This window comes from Nyctibius grandis, chromosome 13, assembly GCF_013368605.1.
Source record: "Nyctibius grandis isolate bNycGra1 chromosome 13, bNycGra1.pri, whole genome shotgun sequence".
NCBI lineage: Eukaryota > Metazoa > Chordata > Aves > Nyctibiiformes > Nyctibiidae > Nyctibius > Nyctibius grandis.
Window position 1 is genome coordinate 6,512,155 of NC_090670.1, and position 20,277 is coordinate 6,532,431.

Here is a 20,277-nt window from a genome sequence, read left to right on the forward strand (position 1 = left end):
TGGCAAGTGCATCAGAAAATCCCACAGGGAACTGGGATGGCCATGGGGACAGGTCTGCAAAAGCTGCTCTACATTGTCCAGCACCCAACAGTGCCCATGGCCTGATCCAGCACCAGGACTCCCTGTGACACAAGGACACTTCTGTTCCTCTCTCCCCAGCCATGGATCTACACTGAGTGCTCAAACGAGGCTCCAACTCCACACAAGGAGGGATCATGGGGCAGGGGAACACCAGCCGTGGGTTAGACTGGTCCCATGGCCACCACAAGAGAACACGGCATTGCCAAAGCCTAGGAATCTGGCCCATTTAATCCAGCCAAAACTTCGTTCCGGCAATTAAGTTTACCTTCATTAATTAAGAGAGTGATCATAGGGTATAAATATACACATTAAATTACTATAAGGTCAAGAGTAAAATCTAAAACCTCATTATAAGGCTAGGGAAACTACGTTACCTGTGAGTCACGGACAAGCTCAACTTCCAGCAATGCAAGTGGGGTCCCATCCCATCCCATCAGCCCCACAGCTGTGGGGGCGAGATGGAAACCGAGCCCTCAAGTTTGTCTGGGGCTGTAAACTGAAGAGCTGCGGGGTGACGGTTGAACAACAGGAACGGAAAATAACCGTATTTTCATGCCCTGTGTGAGCACCGCAAGGAAAGCGGTCGGCTCCACGGCTCCAGCCAAGCTGATGCCAACCCACGGGCGCCCGGCGCTGATGCCAACTCCGATGTGGGGGGTCCGCACGCTGCACTGGGGTCCTGCCATGTGCTCCCGTCCTGTGGCTCCAACACGGGGGGGGCAGAGGCTCCGGCTCCCCGATGCGGGATGCTCCAGTGCTGCTGGAGCACGGCGGAGCTCGGCCCCAACCTCTGCCTGTGCAGCCGCCGCCGATGTCCGATTTCCCCGAGGCGGGTTCCTGCAGCGCTGCCCCGAGGTCAGGCTGGATTGTGTTGGCTCCTGGCCCAGGGTTCACAGGACTGTCAGCTAAACTGCACGACGGCATTGTTACTCCCGGAGATGGTGTGACAGACAGACAGAGCCCAGCTGGATTTTCAAAACCTCAGCACTTTGCAACACTGACAGGCAAGAAAAAAAGACACCAACCCACAACCCTCTTAGTCTGAGCAGGTTTTATCTGGAAATACCCAAAGCTAGTAGGTGTAAGACCCCACAAAGTCATTCCTCCTGAACCACTTTTCTGACCAAACCTTTTAACTGTCACTGGGAAATAAAGAGCGATAGATACCAGCCCCAGCCGGCGTTACCTGATTAGTCTAGTCCCCACCGCATCCTTAACGCGGCCTTTCTTCAAAGGGATAAAGCGACGCCGAAATGACTGATGTAATTTGGTGCTTTCAGACAGAGTTAGAGCGAGGAGAAGAGCCAAGTTCATTACACTGGAGTTCACCACGGGGCTGTAGCAGCGTGAAGATGTGGCTGGTGCCGGGGCTGAGCCGCCGGCCGGGCGCCCGCATCCACGGCAGGAGCACGAGATGCACCATAAGGCAGGTAGGTTTAACCCAAATGTGTCCCTCTGCGGTGGGAACCGGCCTGATTTCCCCCCCCGAGCACAAGAAGGGGGATGCAAGGGGAAGGCAGGCAACGCAGCAATTCTGCTGGAGCCTCTCTACAGGGACCCCCCCTCGCTGTCTGCAGCACGCGGATGTAGCGCTGCCTCTTTGCCGCTGCACGCTCGCCTCATTTCTAAAACACTTACACATGCAGCATGCATTAGAATTAAAAAACCATTAAACCTCGGAAAGGAAAAACTTTGACAGGATGTGTAATATACTAAGTATAATTAATTAAATTGGATGAGGCACTGGGGGACGAGCTAAGAGTGGATGGAGACTGTTCTTGGAAAAGGGATGGTAATGCACTAACGTTCAGTGTGTGCCATTAAGTAAGAAACAGCCTTGGAAGAGGCGAGGATGAGCGACGGGAGCTTCGAGAGACGGCACCAGCCAGGTGGGCACCTCGGATGCATAGCAAAGAAGGTGATAGCATGAAATGCAGCCAATTAGAGCTCTAAAAAAATTATAATGAAGGCAGAAAAGGCACCCGAGAGATGGAAGAGCAAAAATGGCATGGAGGTTGCTAAACAGCAATACCCTACCAGTGACAGCCTCCTCCAGAGAGCATCTCTCGACACTCTGCAAGGGCTCAGGGCGATGGACCACCGTCACCACCCAGCACCAGGCTCTCGGGGCCAGCACGGGCAGCAGGGCAGGCAAAAAGAGACTCACTCTGGAAAGCATCTGGCTCTCTGTGGGGTTATTCTGCAGTTATTTGTACCCCCGGGCACGGTTCCCCAGCATGGGTAGCACCCTGCTGCATCCATCCCCGCTGTGGGCACCAGCACCACCTGAGGTGGGGTGGGAAGCAGCAACCAAAGCCGGTGCTGGGGAGGGAGCATCAAAGGCGGCCCCTGCCGACACAGCAGGCGCAACATGATGAGACAGCCACAGTCTGGCTGTTCAGCAGGACAAAGTTTTAACAGGCTTAACAACAGCATCAGCACTGATCATTAGGCAATTACAACTGCTGAAAGTTGACAAAGCACCAGGACCAAATGAATTATCTCCCCAAATCCTGCAGGCAGGAGCATAGAAAAGAGAAAAGTTGTCATCAAGAGCCTCTGATAGCTCACCAGGTGCAGAAGCAGTAAGTAAAAACGAAAGGGCTGCTCGTTTACTTGCTGTTTGGAGAGATAAAAGGGAAAGTCCAGGAAATGAGGTCTTCAAAAACACTCTCATCATTTAGGGAGCAGTGGGAGGGAAGGTCCTGGAAACACGGATGCAGCCAGGATTGCTCAGCCCCTGGGGATGTCTGATTCAGCGAGGATGGGACTGTGTGTGTGGAAAGGGCAGGCAGATTTTGGCTGGGGGAGTTCACTCCTGAATCATCCCCAGCATGGTTACTGGCTCAGTTCTGCACATTCCTGCACGGCAGCCAGCGCCGGCCAAGGGGACGGTCATGAGCTCTTCTCCTCGAGGACATGCCAAAACCCACTCCTCCAGGGATCTGCAGAGCTTAATCCATGCAGGACCACGGTGACTCCCTGCTCTGCTCCCTCACAAACCACGGGATGCTCAGCTTTGTCACGCCGTGCTTCTCAAGCAGAGCCCTTCACTTTGAGTGACTCAGCACACTTTTAGGAAGAACATGCAAATGTGATTTAAAGACTCTAAGTGATACAGAATATATCACATCCCTTGGGAACCTGTTCCAGGGGGTAATTATTCTAATTCCTAAAATCATGCATCTCATTTGCAGCTAGAATTTTCCGAGGCAAACCTCCACCCTCCAGCAGCGGCTATGCCTTGTTTGCTGAATCAGAGAGATGCTTCGCAGCAGATACCTTCTCCCTGGGTTCACTTCTGAACACAGGCTGAGATGACCAATGTCTCAAGCAAAGTCCAGAGCACATCCTCAGAGGATGCCATCTCTCTTGGGTCCTATTTCAAGCCTGATGATCTCATCTGAAAGAGTCCTGCTGGATTCAATGGGCTTTGAGTCAGGTCCGAAATCTCCAGACATGTTTGGAGAATGAAAGACAAGGCCTTCAGCTATACCCAGAAACTCCTGATGTAGAACAGTCTCCAGAAAGCAGGTGGACATTTTTGCACTGACAAAGCATCTCCTCTCCACCTGACGTGCCAGAGCTCGGTGGTCCCCGCAAGGCACGTGTGCCCAGCGAAGGGCTTGCATGGATTTTATAGTGAATTAATTGGACATATCTACCCAACACCGATGGAGGAAGACTGTAAAAGCAGAGGGCATGCAATGACGGAATTGCAGGTGGAATTTTTCATTTTAATTACTTATCTTCATTAATGTGAGGTTCCTGGATCCTACAGTGATGACTAATTGGTCAAAATACTTGCATGAGTGAATGTACTTCCACAGAAGAACACGTGGCTAAAGGGTAGAACAGATACAGAATTTTCTTTGGAGTTTACAAGGGCGTTTCCAGCGCAAGTTGAAGTGACTTCCCAGAGCCCAGCAGCTTACCAGAGGGAAGCAACCCTAGGTGCAAGATAAAAAAAAAAGTACCCAGAAAAAGCACGGCTGAAGGTAGAAATAAGTGACAAACAAGGTAAAACACGGGTTATACTTGAGCTGTTTGTATCTCCCTGGCACTGGAACAAGTTGGATACGAGCATCACGGCTACCTGTTCTCCTGACAGCACGGAAAGGAAACAAAAGTTTGGAACAAGCCAAACACATTCAATTTGCCTGAATAATTTAGGCTGCTGACTTATCATGTGCTTCATGGACTGTCATCGAGAAAAGCTGTATTGCAGAGGAAAGGTCTGTAAATCAATGCATCTGAGGGACCAAAACTAATCAGAGAGCGGCTGCAAAAGCACTGCCTGTCAGAACAGATGCAGGACATGGAAGTAAACCGGCAAGTGCCGTGAGGCAAGCAGCAGCCCCGCGCTCCCGGGGACGGCTCAGGAGCCTGCTGCAGGAGCTGCGGCGAGGGCGGGCAGAGAGGAGCATCGAGAAGACACGTTGAAACGTGCTGGTGAGCAGCAGTGTGAGCGGCACAGATAACTCAGCTGGTAAACGCAGAGAGTGGAAACCATCTAAAAGTCTAGTATATACATCGCGCCCTCCCAGGGACCCCCTGAGTGTGCCAGACCCTCCCCAAAGGTATTTATACCCTCCACTAACGCACTTACTGCTCCTAAAAATGCTTCTGGCTCTCTGACCTTTCCCGAATTACTACTATGTACAGTTTTGGCTCCAGGTTTCCAGCCAAATTCCACTTCCTGAACCGGAGATGCCCCTTTGTAACCTCTCCCTGAGCTGTATCGAATCCAGAAGCACCGTTAGGTGAATTGAGAAAGCTGTGCCTCTCACAGGGCAAATCCGGAGGCTCCTCGCCTGGATCAGGAGCGGTTCGCCTCTTAAACCAGCTGACTGGAGGTCGAGCCCGAGCGGACGAGGCAGCACCGTCTGCTGTACTCGCCCCAGCTCCTCTCCTGCCTCATCTCTTTAATGAAGCCAACGCTTCCAAAGCGGTCAGAAGAAATTGAGTGCCCGACCTATTTTGGTTGCAAGTGATGTGGACACCCACCTTCTTCGGCCTTCTCGCAAAGTTTCCAACCAACGCTCTTTGCTCGTTCATTTTTCACACAAAGCAGTGCAAGAACAACCTCCTCTCTCCAGCATGCACCCAGCAGGTCAAAGTCTTCCTCCTAGAAAGGGCCAGAAGCTCCTCACCTTTAACCCCCACCGGCTGCAGGTGCTCAGCACCCCGCAGGATGTGGCACCCCCCTGCCTTGCAGCCAGACCCCCCGTTGCTGCAGGGACCCTCCCGTGACCGTCCCCACACCCCCAGCTGTGTGCCAGGGAGGCTTCGCGGCGTGCAGCTCTCGAGCACTTCCGTAAGACACAAGGTAGCATCTGTGGTGAAATCTCACCGAATGATCCAAGATCGTTTTCTCCAGCTGGGACTGATTGAATACAGCCTGGGCACCGGATGATGTGGGAAATCAGTCGTAGCCGAGCACAAATTGCATGCATAGAGGTAATTACTGCAGCACAAGGTTGGTAGCACCACTACCCACATGACAGTATATCTCAGCAATTTTCATTTCCTATTGCTTCAATTCAGAGAGGGGTTTTTTCATCTTTTTTTTTTTTTTTGTGGTTCAATTTTCTCCTTTTCCTACAAAGGACTGACGTTAACCCAGGATTTCTTCGGGATAAACGCTCCGCTTTCACTACAGCGAGTCATTCCACATAGCCAGATGTCCTCCTCTTTACTACACCAACACCTGGAGCCCAAACCATCTCAACCTGACTCCACTTCCCTGCCCCAAGTGTGACTGTCACTGCCCGAAGGTGAAGTGACGCAGTGGTGACCGGCAGTCACCCGCTGCCATGCGCTGTCACCCACAGCCGGCTGTGGATATTGGTAATGAAACACAACGTGCGAGTAGCTAATGAAGCTGGTTACGAAGCAAGTTGTTCTACACACTTGAAAAACGGTGAAAATACGATAGGAAAATGGAACAAAAAAGGGTTTCCGCTGAAAAATAAAAACACTAGGAGAGCTAATGCTGAGAGTGGGGAAGCTGATCATTACTATTACAGATACTCAGCAAAAATAGGGCCACATTATGCTTGCTGTGATTATACACATTGTGGCTAGCATATATCTATAATATACTTGCTATAAAGACCTTGTTTTCCAAAAAGACAGCGGGGTTAAATGCAGGATGGAAAGGGAAATCACTGAGCCAAGGCGACGCAAACCCAGCCGGAGCCCGGCACAGCCCCGCACTCCCACTTCCCAGCCCAGCCCGCTCCACTGCATACCTGCGTGTCTGCCGGGAGGGAAGGCTGCCAAACTCCTCAATAATTCTGTGACCCATTTAAAAATATCTGCTCTCTTACATTCATATATGCTGTATGAGAAATAAAACATAGCGCTCGCACGCTTTGAGTGGCAGCACCTCCCTTAAGACGGATAAAAGCTGCAAGTTCTCTTTGCTGTTTGGTGCCAATTATTACAGAGTTTTGACTTATATATTATTACACAGATCATTTAGTAAAACAACCTACATACAAACCCAGAGGTACGTCTCCCTTCAGCACTTATCTGCTGGAACCGGAGCAGTTTAGACACTCGCCCATATACACCTTATTTCAGAGACGGGTGGGCTCCTTCCCCTGTACCCAGGGGAAACAGAATCACAGAATCAACCAGGTTGGAAGAGACCTCTGGGATCATCAAGTCCAACCATTGCCCTGACACCACCATGTCAACTAGACCATGGCACTAAGTGCCATGTCCAGTCTTGTCTTAAACACATCCAGAGATGGTGACTCCACCACGCCCCTGGGCAGCCCCTTCCAAAGGCTAATGACCCTTTCTGAGAAGAAATGCTTCCTAATGTCCAACCTGAACCTCCCCTGGCAAAGCTTGAGGCTGTGTCCTCTTGTCCTATCGCCAGTTGCCTGGGAGAAGAGGCCGACTCTCAGTCCGCTACAACTTCCCTTCAGGTAGTTGTAGACTGCAATCAGGTCACCTCTGAGCCTCCTCTTCTCCAGGCTAAACAACCCCATCTCCCTCAGCTGTTCCTCGTAGGTCATACCCTCCAGACCCTTCACCAGCTTGGTCGCCCTCCTCTGGACTCGCTCCAACACCTCAACATCTTTCTTGAAGTGCATAGCCCCCTGCCCAACAGCTCTCTGCAGCATGCAAACATAATTAAGAAAGGTCCAAATTATTTATCTTTATTGCACTTACAAAGTTACTTGCACCACTTTTTTTTGGGGGGGTAAAAAAACAGGCACCCAACTTGTACCACCCGCTCCGGAGATGTCGGTCCAGCGCCGTACCCGCATCACCCCCGAGCTGCCAGGGGCATGTTTCATTAGAGCAGGACAGGATTTAACCTGATGGCAACCGCCCGTGCCCAGAAGGCTGCTCTGCAATCGCTGTGCCGGGTACCCTGCTCCCACAGAGCCGAGGGTCAGCGTGCTGTTTGTGGTGATTATTCCTTTAATAAAGGGACCTGTATTTTCTAGCGGCTGCAAAATTGATGCAGGTTGCCATGGTAAGCGCACACTTTCCCATTTAGTAGAATAATAGACAGCTTTGTATAATTCACTGATTTCAGATGACTTCTCACCCCAAAAGCAAGTCGCTCAAGTTACAAAAGTCACCTGTTGTTTAGTCAATCTGGCAATTTTAATTAGAATAAATTTTTATGATTCCTCTTTGCAACACTCAGAGCTGCTCTGCCACCAGAATGTGGAGATGTCTGTAAATTATACGGGCTCCAATCACATCTTTTTTTTTTCCTTTTTAATTACAGTAACATTGCAGCATTAATCATGTAAGCCTCTGTTAAACAAGTAACAGCCATCCTCCATCATAATTAAAAAGAAAGGCCAAGCAAACAGGAGCTTTGGAGTTTACCATATTTCCTCCAAAAATTGTATTTTAACTTAAGAGTTTCACAAACAGTAGTTTTATTTGGCTCTAATTAGTGTTGTGAAGGAAACACCGAAAGGTTAATAAGAGATGGTTAGTTTGTAATGCAAGTTTCCCCGGTGCCAGCCCCAGCAGTTCAGTCTGTTTTCAGAGTCATTAACGATGTAGATTGATTACAAAAGGAGATCGGGAAGTGCTGGCTTGCTGTGTTAGCAGAAGGTTTGGTTTTATTCCTATACCTTCCCTACTGTTAAATATGATGGCCATTACCTTGACCATTTTGCTAGTCTTAACTGCTGTGAGACAGAAAGTGTTAATGGTTTCCTTAAAGGTTACTGGCAAAAGGAAAAAAAAAAAGTCCATCTGAGCCTTTTTTTGGCTTGTTTATAAGGGAAAAGGAAGCTTCGAGCTTGACTGAACTGTTTATTTATCTTAGAAATATTTGAAAATCCAAGTATTGTGTGGTGGTTTTGGAAAAGGATGCTTTGGGAGAGCCAGGGTTAGCACCGCCCCGGCCTTCAGCTGAACCCTCACAAAGACCTTCTCTGCGAACCTTCTGCTTGGGCTGGAGTTTAGGAGCAGTTAACAAAACCAAGCACAAATAGAAGCTGAAACTAATCAGAAATATCACTTCTTCATACCTCCTATAAATTGCTCTCCAGTCACCCAGCAAAAATATGGAGAAGCAATAACTAAATTTGACAAAATCTCATTAAAAAGTACAATAAAACACCAGAAACCCTCCAACTTTCTGGGTTGATCATTCATCCATTACAAACCTACACAACAGGGCATGGATCCAAGTTTTAATTTTCCCCTGGAAGTTGCCAAAATGTTCACATCTGCTGAGCGTTCTCTGTGCTTAGATGGAAAGGACTTAAGGATCTAAAGGTTGTAACTCCTGTGACCCTGGACTGAGTAACTTCAGTGATGGAGACATTGCAAGAATTATCTTTGATGGAAGGAACCTGAAAACTGAAGAAAGAGTGCCAGGAACGTGGGATATATGATAATGCTTCTTATGCAAACAAAAGAGGTTACACAGCTGTTTGTTATTTAGTTGTGCTGTTGCAGAAAGGGAGTGGTGCTCATTTATTTCCATGGATATGACTCCAGTGTCACCCCTGCCCCACCACCAGTCTCCAGCGAGGACTTCTCCAAGCTGCGCTCAATGCTACAGAGCTACGAACCTAAGGGAGAAGCAACGCGAGGGACCTGTCTGTACCACCGTGCATGGATTAAACCTCCTCGAGCAACCGCTGCCCTGCTCTGCTGTAACATGACGTGGTGGTGAAGGAAGCTGAGCCCATCGCCTGGGCAGCCTGACCCACTGCCCAGCTCTGCCTGGCCAGATCACCCACTGAAGATGGAGCTAAGCACCGCACACCTGGCAACGATAAGGGGCAACCTGAAGAGAGACTTGTTACTCTGAGTGCTTGACAGCTTTTTTTCCAGTTACCTTCACTGGTCCAATAAAAGGTATTACGTCCCCCTGCGAGCCCGGCCGGGCAGCGTTAGCGGGTGCTTGGAGAGGATGGAGAGAGCGTGTACAAGAGCATTGGTAACCACCATGCAGCCATGCACAAGCTGACTTAGATGATCAACAGGTAATCATAAGACAATTAACTCCTCTTCCCAAAGCCCAGCTTACTCACTCATCATAAAAATCCTCCTCTGGGGTTTCAAAGCACTGTGAGAAGCTAAGTGCTCCCTCCAGGCTGGCCACCACAGGAGCTCCGCTGAGCTCGCTGAGGCTGCTCTGCTGAGAGATCCATGCAATAACACCCAAACCAGAAGAGCTGTAATAATTGACATTGCCCTGTAAAGAAAGCTTACAGCGTTTATCTATCTTAAGGGATGTGCTGTCACTCACATACGGATGTTATACTTTATGTCTTGTGCTGCATATATGAATGCAAGAAAGTAGGTATTTTTATTAATTTGTATAAACTTCCAGAGAAATGCAGCTGTATTTCCAGCCTCCAAAGCCCTAGAATATGTCACTTAGGTCTTCATGTACACACAGCTCTACAGAAAGGCTTTTCTGCAGAGTCAAAGGGAGTTGCAGGTGGAACGATTGCTGGAAATCAGCTTAAAAAATCAACAGTTTCTAATACCTGTGTTTGCCTCCAGTTAATACCATTAGTCATGTTCTCAGTTCACGCCTGAAATGCACCCAGATACTATGGAGATGAGCGTAAGAACCAATTCGAATATTCTAGATAAAACCTGATCCCTTAAATGACAATGTACCTGAATAATCTGGGATGCAACCAGCAAGTTTCAGTGACTATCATGTGTCCAGCTCCCCTTTACATCAAGCCTATTTCTATGCTGTGCAATAGTATAAAGAAGATTTAATGTAAGCATTTAAATATAACCCATTTCTATTCAAAGAACCCTTCGTCTTGCTGGAGTTTATGAGACTCAGACACAATTAAACTACCTATGTGAGCAAAGTTACTCAAATGTGGAAATGTATGCAGGATCAGGTCTTTCCAGATGACATTTCACGCCAACCTTTACTGCTGATCTGGCACCAGAAAAAATGGAAGCGATGCTTTTAGAAGCAATTCTCTGTAGAGATACATTACTGACATTGCTTAAAAACCCTCTCACTTTGATTTTAAAGCTTTTTTGCTATTTTATGGCTGTGGTGACTATTTCTAACACTGGCTCTTTTATGATTAGTGTGTGTTTATTATTTTAATATTTTCCTTTGGAATCTATTTTTATCTTAAACAGCAAATCACTGCTTCATTGGGTCAATGATTTTCCTTCTACAACTGATGGTAAAAATACTAGCCAGCACTGGGAATTAAGATAAGTTTGAAATCTGTTGCTTCTAACATTAAAAACACATATTTGAAATAGTTCCTTTCTGATTTCTATGCTGGCAAGAGATCATATGACTTATAGAGTACAACAATGGCTCTGGCTCAAGGCAAGGTGAAAAAGGTAATAAAATACATTTAACAGATCTAGGTGCCCATACACATCCTGCACAAACACTATGTTTGGAAGAGGGCAAAGGGATTTAAAAAAAAAAAAAAAAAGTCCCAGTATAAGCAAAACCAAGGGAGGAATAACTACCTGAATCAGAAAACAGAGTATCTAGCCTCAAAGATGCTAATTCAGGTCCTGAGGGATCTCATCAACCTCTTTGTTGAAGTAAAGATAAAACTTTTTGACAGCAAATGCTTTCTGATAAAATGGAATTTTCAATTACCTTGTGAAACATCTGGTCTGCGCTGCCATTTCCTGGGAAAAGCACTGTCACGTTCTGCAGTGTTGGAAAACATTTCATGCTGAGATTTCCCCACGTTGCTGGGAGGAACAGGCGTCAAGAGCTTCAAACCCTATGGCAAAGCTCACGGAGGCGATGCTGGTGGTGGATCTACAGCCCGGCAGCACCACGCACTTCACCTCCTTACTGGAAATCAGGGTTTCCTCCAGTGCTGGACTTTGAGTCAAGGTTGTGGATGAAAATCCACCCCATATTGTGATGAAACAGGTCAAGATACAACAGGGGACCCCAGGATTTACCTCCAACAGACTTCTCCAGCCAGCCCAAAACATTACTGAGATCCAACAGCCACTTAAAAACCTCTCTTTCTCAAACAAATCCCTTTGGAAGTTCAGCTGAGGATGCCATTAGGAAAAGAGTGCATATAAACTTCTAGCAGTGCTTAATACCTCCACAAACAAACAATTAAACAGCAATGAGGCAATCACGAAAGGCGGAGCGGCACCAGTGCCCGCCTTCCTCAGCATCCCATTTGGTATCAATTAGCAGGGGAAGGAAAACAATTCTGGGCATTAATGAACTCCAAATTGGGTACATATTAGAGCAATTAAAGCAATCTTTTCAACTGATGAATTTATAATCAATAATTAAGACCCTGAGGTAAAGAGGGACTGGGCAGAAGTCCTACTCCCAAAATAAGCGACGTGGCTGAGCTCCAGGAGGTATTTCTGATGACCTGCTGCTGCCCAGTAAAGCTCCACACCCTCCTCACTATGGTTTGCTGTTTTTCTGGAAATCTAGGTCATTTCCAAAGGAAGAGCAAGGGCTCCTGCCAGCGGGACTGGCAGCTGGTGTCACTCCCATCCAAGAGTGGCACCAGGGCAGTGAAGACGTAGAAGGCCCCGAGGCCACCTAAGCATCTGCAGCAGGTCCCTGGGGCTCCCATGGCCATGTGCTCACCACCAGTGCTGGGCTCATGCACTGGTTTAAGAACACTAAAGGATCTTGGACCCATCCATGCTTATCTCTTTCTGCAGGAAATCCAGCATCTCAGTAGTCTAAGGCTGGCCAGACAGGTCCACACTAACCCCCCAGTGCCACCACAGAGGGATTGTCCTCTACCACAGAGCTGCAAGGATTTCTGCCAACCAGCGTCTTGCCTCGGCAGATCCAGGATTACCCACCAAGCAGATAAAGACTCCTGAATTATCTGTTGAAGTCTGAGAGTTGGCCGCTCACAAAGGACTTGTGGTGTTACAAGCTTAGGTCCTAGCCCAGCCATGGGGACACCTTGCTGGGCTCCCAGGCGGGATCATTAACATCAACGAGCAAACCCCAGCGACTCTCCCACCCCATTTCTCTCGGATTACGTGAGATGCAGTTCGGGCAGGGATGGGAAGCGAAGGCAAAGCATGGGGACACGAGCTGTCAGGCTGCCCCTCGGCCGTGGACTGTGTGCTCGGGGCGGTGGTCAGCCCACTGGTCCTGCTCATCCTTGGCATGGAATTTGCTGTGTTTCCTCCCCACCCTGCCACTCTGACCCGCAATCGGGTGAACATTACCATGCCAAACCCATCGCTTTAATCATGCGGGAACCGCTGTTATCACCATTATCTCAGTGTCTTGATTTTCCTGATTATTTTCTGCAGTCCCTGCTCAACAAATCAGCTCAGAAAATATTCACTTTCACCTTTTTTTCAGCTTCTGTGACAGTAACTGCTCCCCCCTGCGCTGCTCCTCTCATTGGTCTACGAACGCCCCGATGACCTCGCAGGCGAGTCCCCCCAGCTTCTCCGCACAGGACAGGAGGACAGGAGAGCTCGCCCCCCGGCACACCCACCTGCCTGCAGGTCCAGCTGGATGGCAACTCAGTGACGGCACACCAGCTTCCTCCCTAAAATAAACCAGAGCCAAAAGCACCAACCCCCTGGCCATGGCAGGACTGGGAGGCAGACACAGAGGTTGCCTGTGGAAGTCACCTTCTGGAAATACTCCTGATTTTTGGGGGGTATTTTACATGCAACAAGGAGTTCATGTGACAATGGACTGCACCATATTTATTTCCGTCTGACTCCTCCAACGAGCTCTGCCTCCAACTCATCCTCTTCAACTTATTTGCATTGTTATCTGGTGCACAACAGAGCCAGCACGCAGGCTTAATCAGAAATGTAATCTCTGTAAAACCCGATCTGCAGTCCATTGAGATCGTTTTTTTTTGCCGAAGAAATGTGACAAAAAATTAACAGATGTTGCTCAGACCATTCAATGGGACGGGAATCAATTATGAACATTTTTGCTCCTAGAGTCATCCCTTACTGCAAACGCATCCTAGGAAACCCTCTCCTGATCGAAATGAAAAAGCATTTCTTTGTAATAGAAGAATAATAAATGATAGCTATCAGCCTGCATTCCCTGACACGGCGCCGGTCTGTGGAGAATTAAACTGCCACTGTACAGTTATATAAATGTTTAATTTTTTTCATCTTTGGCCACAGTAGGGTTGTCTGGAAATACATTATCGCTGCGGATGCCATCCCTCTCCAATTAGCGTGGCTGGCAGCGTGGAATGGGTAGGTGACCTCTGCGTTCCCCTCCTCGCAGAGTCTTACAGGGTTAACTACGGCCATTTAACAGACTCTATCAAGAATTAATACAGCGATCAGCTTCTCTCCAGAAAAAAACCCCACACATTCGGCGGCGCAGATGGCAAGAACTCTCTCTCCCCCGTTTGACTCTTTTATGACAGCAAAACAAAGGCTTTTAATGATGTTTACCATGAATTGAATTAAACAGCTGAAGACCAGTTCATAATCACAGCATTTTGTTTTCATATCCTTAAGTCTTTTAGCAGTGGGGCTTCCAGTTGAGCCTCAGCTACAGCTTATCTCAAGATATAGCCAAGCGCCCCGAGGCTCCCCTGCGCCGCAGCACCGAACCGCATTCAGGCTTCTTAATTGAAAAAGACAGGATGTTTGCATAGGACGTTTGCATCCGTCAGACATTAAAAGCGACATTTATGCCCAAGTACAAACGACGGCTTGGGCTCAGCTGAACTTCTCTGACTTCTTTCCTCTAGCTAATACTGGTCTGGTTTCGGAGCAAGACTTCACCCCCGCACGTGGGGATGCACAAGAGCTGGAACCCCGCTGCCTGTTCGGGGGGAAGAGGTACAAAACCCTCACCCAGTGGCTGGAGCTAATCCTTCGTGGGACGCCTGACTAACTGCCTACATGCTCCGCTGACCTTTGGGAAGAGTCGCCCTGATGGCGCCTGCGCACGAGCTCCGGAGCGGCGAGAGGAGCGTGCGGGGAGGGCGCACGGTCTGCGCTCCGGAGAGGAGCACCGGCGGGGACCTGCCCCGGGCACGGCACCCCTAATTCCGGCCCTAATCCCAGCTCCGCCGGTCGCTCGCTGTCAGGTGGATGCTCAGGGTTTCCTGCCTGTGAAATAGAGGATAATCCCAACTGCTTGCTTACCTGACAGGCGTGGTGTGAAGATTAATTTGTATCTCCCCAGCACTCTGACAATGTACAGCGTTATCCCCAGCAAGCGCTAAGCATCCTTATTGTGCACCCACCGAGGCAGCACCCGAGACACCCGATGGGGCATGCAGGGTCCAGGGGGGTGGTGGGCAGCCCCCCAGGGTGCACGGCGGTGGCTCACCTTGCTCGGGGCCCTGGGATCCCATGGAGGGGACGCTGGTGTTCAGCACGTCGTTGACAGCCGTGTCGCAGTAGAGGCCCCGCTGCACGTCGTGCTCACTGTCCGTCTGGTCGCTCTCCTCGTGGCCGCTGTCCTTCAGACTGTTCCCCTCCAAGTCCTTGAACGTGGAGCTGCTGGGGGAGACACAGCTGTGACTTACAGGGTGGGACAAGGTGGCCCCCGCGGCACTGCAGCGAGATCTGCGGTGGTGGCACCGCTGCCACTGCCCAGCCTCCCACCCCGCAGGGACAGGGAGGTCCCCTGGCACCCCCAGCACCCAGCCGCAGGGCTGGGACTGCCCCCCCAGCACGGAGAGCTGGGGAAGGGGGCTCGAGGGGGCAGCCCCTGCTCAGCACCTCTGCACCCCAAAACACAGCATCCAGCACCCCAAAACCACTGTACCCTCGCAGGCTGCTTCTGCCCATGGGTACAGTGAGAGCCATGGGTCAAGCTGCTGTGGACAGTATGGAAGCTGAGAGTGAAGCAGGATTGAAGAATAAAATTGGAGAATAAAATATATCCATTAAATGAGCTGTTTCTATAACTAGGCTCCCTCAAGTCGTATTATCTCACATTGAAGTTAGACAGGATCTAAACCCTAATTTTTTAAGTTATAGGCCAAATCCTAATCGCTTAAAGTTTGAAAACTAAAGCCTTCCTAGAAATGGTATTTTCTTTTCACTATGACGATACCATTCTTATTTTTAAAAATAACCCAGTGATTGTAGGTCCAAGTTCACACAGCTTTAAGGAGATCTGATACGCAGCGGAGCTCCCTGACATCCCCTGCAAGCACAGTCACTGCTGGGGGGACGGAGGGCTGAGCTGCCCCCACATTTCCCCCGAGGGCTGAGCAGCTCCATCACCCCAAGGCACCCAGCTCGGGACAGCGAGCTCTCCCCCGGGAGCCTCGGAGGCTGGAGGGATGGAAGAGTTTTGCTTCTGGCTGCATTGGGGATCCTCCTGCCGCTCCCCGCTGCCCTGCCAGGGGCGATGCCCCATGCCACCCGGCTGCAGCAAGCCGCGGGGACGCCTCCAGATGTGACCGCCCCGGGTGGCAAGGCCATCAGGGCATCCCTGGGGCCACCCAGCCTGCGCCTCCTTCCACACCCAGCCTTGGTGTGGGAGATGTGCACCCATCAGCGGGGATCCACCTGCACCCACAGCCCCAAACTTTCTCGCTGGCTGATCTGGTGTGAAACGCTGGTGGAAGAAGCGGCCTGTGCTTCAAAGCCCCAAAGAGCTGGAGATTTTCATTACTTTGAAAAGCCCTTCTGCGTCTCCACGGAAACCAAGCAGACCACCTACCATCTGATGCTTTGCAAAAGCACGCAAGGGGGGAGCTCGAAATACATCTAAATTGGTAAACCTTCAAACATTACCTTTTAAATAAAGATGTCCCTGTTGAAGCCGCTGACTTTGATTTCAGGCGACATCAAAGAATTTTAAGTTAAGAAAGCGCTACAAATCTACAATTCATTTGTGTGCGTGTAGATGAGCAAGAGAGGCAGGCAGACAACACAGGAAAAGTACAAATAAATTAATTAAAGTGCTGGGTTTGAGGAGATTCACTCACCAAAGATAGAAGAGCTACAACATCGGCATAAAGGCAAAGGATGAAAATGATGCCACAGTATGTTACAGAAAATATTTTTTGTTCTTAGATGTCTGCACAACGTTCCCGGCACTCGTTGTACTCAAGATACAAGACAAAGGTAGAAAGCGAGGGAAAATGCTGTCCTACATGGAGCTGCTGTTCATAATACGCAGGCAACCCGTGTTACAGCGCATTTATCTTCCCCGCAGCGAACCAGACCGTAATGCAGCAGCCAACGCGCCGTGTTTCCGCGGCCGACACGTCTCTAAAGGACGGGCAGGTCTCGGGGAATCGGTGGCAGCAGCGTTTCCCAAACAATACAGCCTGGGAGCAAGCCCTGCTGCGACAGGCGGGAGCGCCGCTTGCCTTTATCTGAGGTGTGAAGGAGGAAAGATTAATAGATTTGGGTTTTTTTTTCAGGGTGCCTGCAGACTCTCTGGCGTGGCGCAGGCAAACTGTCTCTCTCGCAATCGCATTAGCATCGTTAACACGATGAGCCACGCAGGCAAATACACCTGCCCTTCGCTAGCTGAACCCGAGCTGCTTCAACAACGCGCTCGCAGCTCCCTTACTCCTTATATTTTTAAGATGTAAATAAATGGGCTCTCAGCCAAGCAGATAATTGGATTTTTTTTACTGCTCAGATCAGATCTCAACGCTTCAGGGCCGGCTCCTGCTCTCTGTTACACCCCTGCTGCCACGATGGCTTCTGCAGAGCCCCCCGCAACCCCACCGGGCACGGGCAGGGGCAGGGGCACGGCTCACCCACCGCACACCTCGGCCTGGGGAGAAGAGGGGAGGTGGGCAGAGAGCTGCCGGCCGCATCCTGCACGGGGGGACGGCCCCGCAGCCCGGGCGGCCTCCTGATGGCATCAATTGTGCGGTGCCGGTGCCGGGCAGGCAGAGGGGAGCCTGGCCACCTGCGCACGGGGGATGATCATCTCTGCGTTAACACCATCCCCTGGGGTTCGGCCGGATAACCCCAGCCGGCACCTCCCAGAGACGTTTCTGTGCCACTGCTAAGCTCTGAGGCAGCGCTTTATCCAAAGGGTTAAATGCCCCCAAGAGTAATTGCCAGGTTGCCACTGAACCCATGATTTCTCTTTTACCCACGGAAGAAAAAAGCCCAGCAAAGTGCTGTTTTGCCTCGGTATTCAAACTAAAACAGTGAGCGTGGATCCAACCCAAATGGATAATGGTAACCTGCCCCCAAATGAGATTTTTTTTTTCTTTTCCCCCGCCGCACATGGCAGGCAGATCTCACCATCCAAATCTCTCCTTTTATTCCTGTGCATTCAAATAGAATAAACTCTATGAATCTGAAAGCTGTCAGGGTAACAGCCCTGCACCAAACTCGCTGCAACTTCCCAGTGCGAAGGAGCCAAAGAGAAGAAAAAAAGACTTGCCTTTATTGCAAATCAAGAGCAATGGGACTTAATAGGAATAAATACTGTTTTTAAAATCAAATTATTACTCTTGAAACAGTTCGCATATTAAAAAAAGCAAGTAGTATATAACGCAGTAAGGAAGAACATTAAATAATCGGGATTTGGCTGGGCAAACCCAAGTGCTTTCAAGCGAGCCTACGTACCTTTTTATTAAATGAGCTCTGCTGTTCACGTAGTTGGAATCGAAGGAGTAGTTTTCGGTCTGGAAGGAGGAAAAGAAAAGGGAGATGGTTACAAGTCTGATGATTGCTCCACGACTGGGAAGAGCCGGGTTTGCAGGTCCAGGACAAAAGCCACCAGCAAACCCCATGGGAGGGAAGGAGCATCCCAGCACAGGACAGACCCCAGCGAGCGGGATGGAGCTGGGCACGGACAACTCCAGTCCCTGCCCGTCTTTCCACCAGCTTTCACCCAAAAAACCAGTCTGGCTGGTGACCACGGAACAATTTGCAGAGAAGAAACAATGTGACTATGCTCTGTTACAAAACTAATTGCTTTTAATTCCCTGATGGACTCTGTTCTGCGTGTGTCAATTTGACTGAAAGTTCAAAAGGTATTTTTCTTATTAGTGTATAATTAACATGTTAAAATATTTATTGCATAGATATGTAAATGCCAGCAAGGTAATCCCCTGCCAGAGAATTTAATGCGGGCACTTTTCTTTGGTTTGCATCATTTCACTTGCAGAGACAGCGGGCTCTGTTATTAATAAAAAAGCAAACAGTGGGTGACATGCTTAAAAGTTGGAGGGGAGTGAAAGCCAGGGGGGAAGTCAATGGATTTGTCATCTGCAAGCAAAACCCACCAAGTCACTCTGCACTTGAAGGACCGTCTTTTAACCTCAGATTACAAAGCCCCGGATTTCTGGTGCTCGCAGCAGGTAAGGAACCAAGAAAAGCAATCAGAAGGTGGGGAAGTGAGCAGGGTGTTACCACCCAGGAGGCCATGGTGGGAGCTGTGGGGTGGGACATGGTGGGTGCTGCGTGGTGGGACATGATGGGAGACGCACAATGGGACGTGGTGGGAGCTGTGCGGTGGGACGCAGTGGTTGTTGCACGGTGGAACATGGTAGGAGATGCACCGTGGGACGTGGTGGGAGCTGCGTGGTAGGACGTGGTGGGAGCTGTGCAGTGGGACGTGGTGGGAGCTGTGCAGTGGGATGCAGTGGCTGTTGCACGGTGGGAGCTGCATGGTGGGACACGGAGGCAGCTGCACAATGGGATGCAGTGGCAGCTGCATGCGAGGATGTGGTGGGAGATGCATGGTGAGTCAGAGTAGAAGCCATGTGGTGGGACATGGTGGGATCTGTATGGCCTGGCTGGGATCGCTCCTGGGCTTTGGGTACCTTTGAGGATGCATATCTCTTTGCATAAGTCAGGTACCCCAGTCCGTCTGTCCACCCGAAGCACGCCCAGAGCTGCAGGAAACCCACCCAGGCTCCCACCAGCATCACCCCTTGCCCGGGGAATGCTCCTTGTCCCCACCAGGCACCCTGCGCAGCAGAAGGGGCAGACTCTGCTCTGCCCTCCATCCTCCAGGCTGACAGCAGCGTGTCCCCAGGACAGGAGTGGGGACAGCCACCTGCCCCAGCAGCCCCGTCCTGCCTCCTCTCTGCCGCGGCTCCTCCTCCTCGCCCCAGCCTCATGGCCGCTCTCCTTCCCAAAGAGCCGCTCTGGGATACTATGGCCTGTTTTTATGGCAATTATGAACATGGTAAAAATAAATGCATGCATCTTTAATGTCTCAATAAATAAAGGAAAGCAGCGTCTGCTGCTAACGTAATCACAACGGCAGGATGCAGGGAGCGGGGCCGCTGCAGCAGAGCCCAATGTGAAATCCAATCGTACCCTGGCAGAGGTTACGCTGCTCTGCCAAGATAATAAAGCAAAGGCAGCGCTGGTTAAGTGTGACCTTTTCCGAAATACAGCACAATATCTAATTTACCAAACAGGAGCCTCCCAGAAAGAAACATGCAAGGAGCTGTGAGCTGGGGGAGTTGGCCTAGCACTCAGCACAGCTCGGTTATTACTTTCAGATAGTAATTACTGCTGGAGAGTCGCGCAGGAGATTTACTGCACAAACTACTGGTCCCTGCAGCTCCTGCATCCTCGGTCCTGCAGGACAGCTCTGATGGTTAGAGCTCGGGAGCACATGGACACATGTATTTTTAAAATACACAGCACACAAGACTTTAAATACCACAGAAAATGCCTGATCCTGTGTTTATCCATCAATCCTGATGCTGCCGTCCCAGGGGGAGGGATGCCACCCCACAGCGTGTCCCCACCAGCAGCCCCACGGGAGATCCCAGCCCCTCAAATGGG

At 49.9% G+C, this 20,277-nt stretch overlaps 1 protein-coding gene across 1 annotated transcript in view; it reads right to left on the bottom strand.

The window, feature by feature from the left end:
• The window catches only part of PCDH19 (protocadherin 19), a 59,149-nt gene that overhangs the window by 12,241 nt on the left and 26,631 nt on the right, over positions 1-20,277 (bottom strand). Inside the window, exons 3-4 of the mRNA XM_068412106.1 lie at positions 18,097-18,155; positions 14,870-15,039 (exon numbers count right to left, since the gene is read on the bottom strand). Of these exons, the coding sequence (XP_068268207.1) occupies positions 14,870-15,039; positions 18,097-18,155 (229 nt within the window). The remainder of the gene's footprint in view (positions 1-14,869; positions 15,040-18,096; positions 18,156-20,277) is intronic.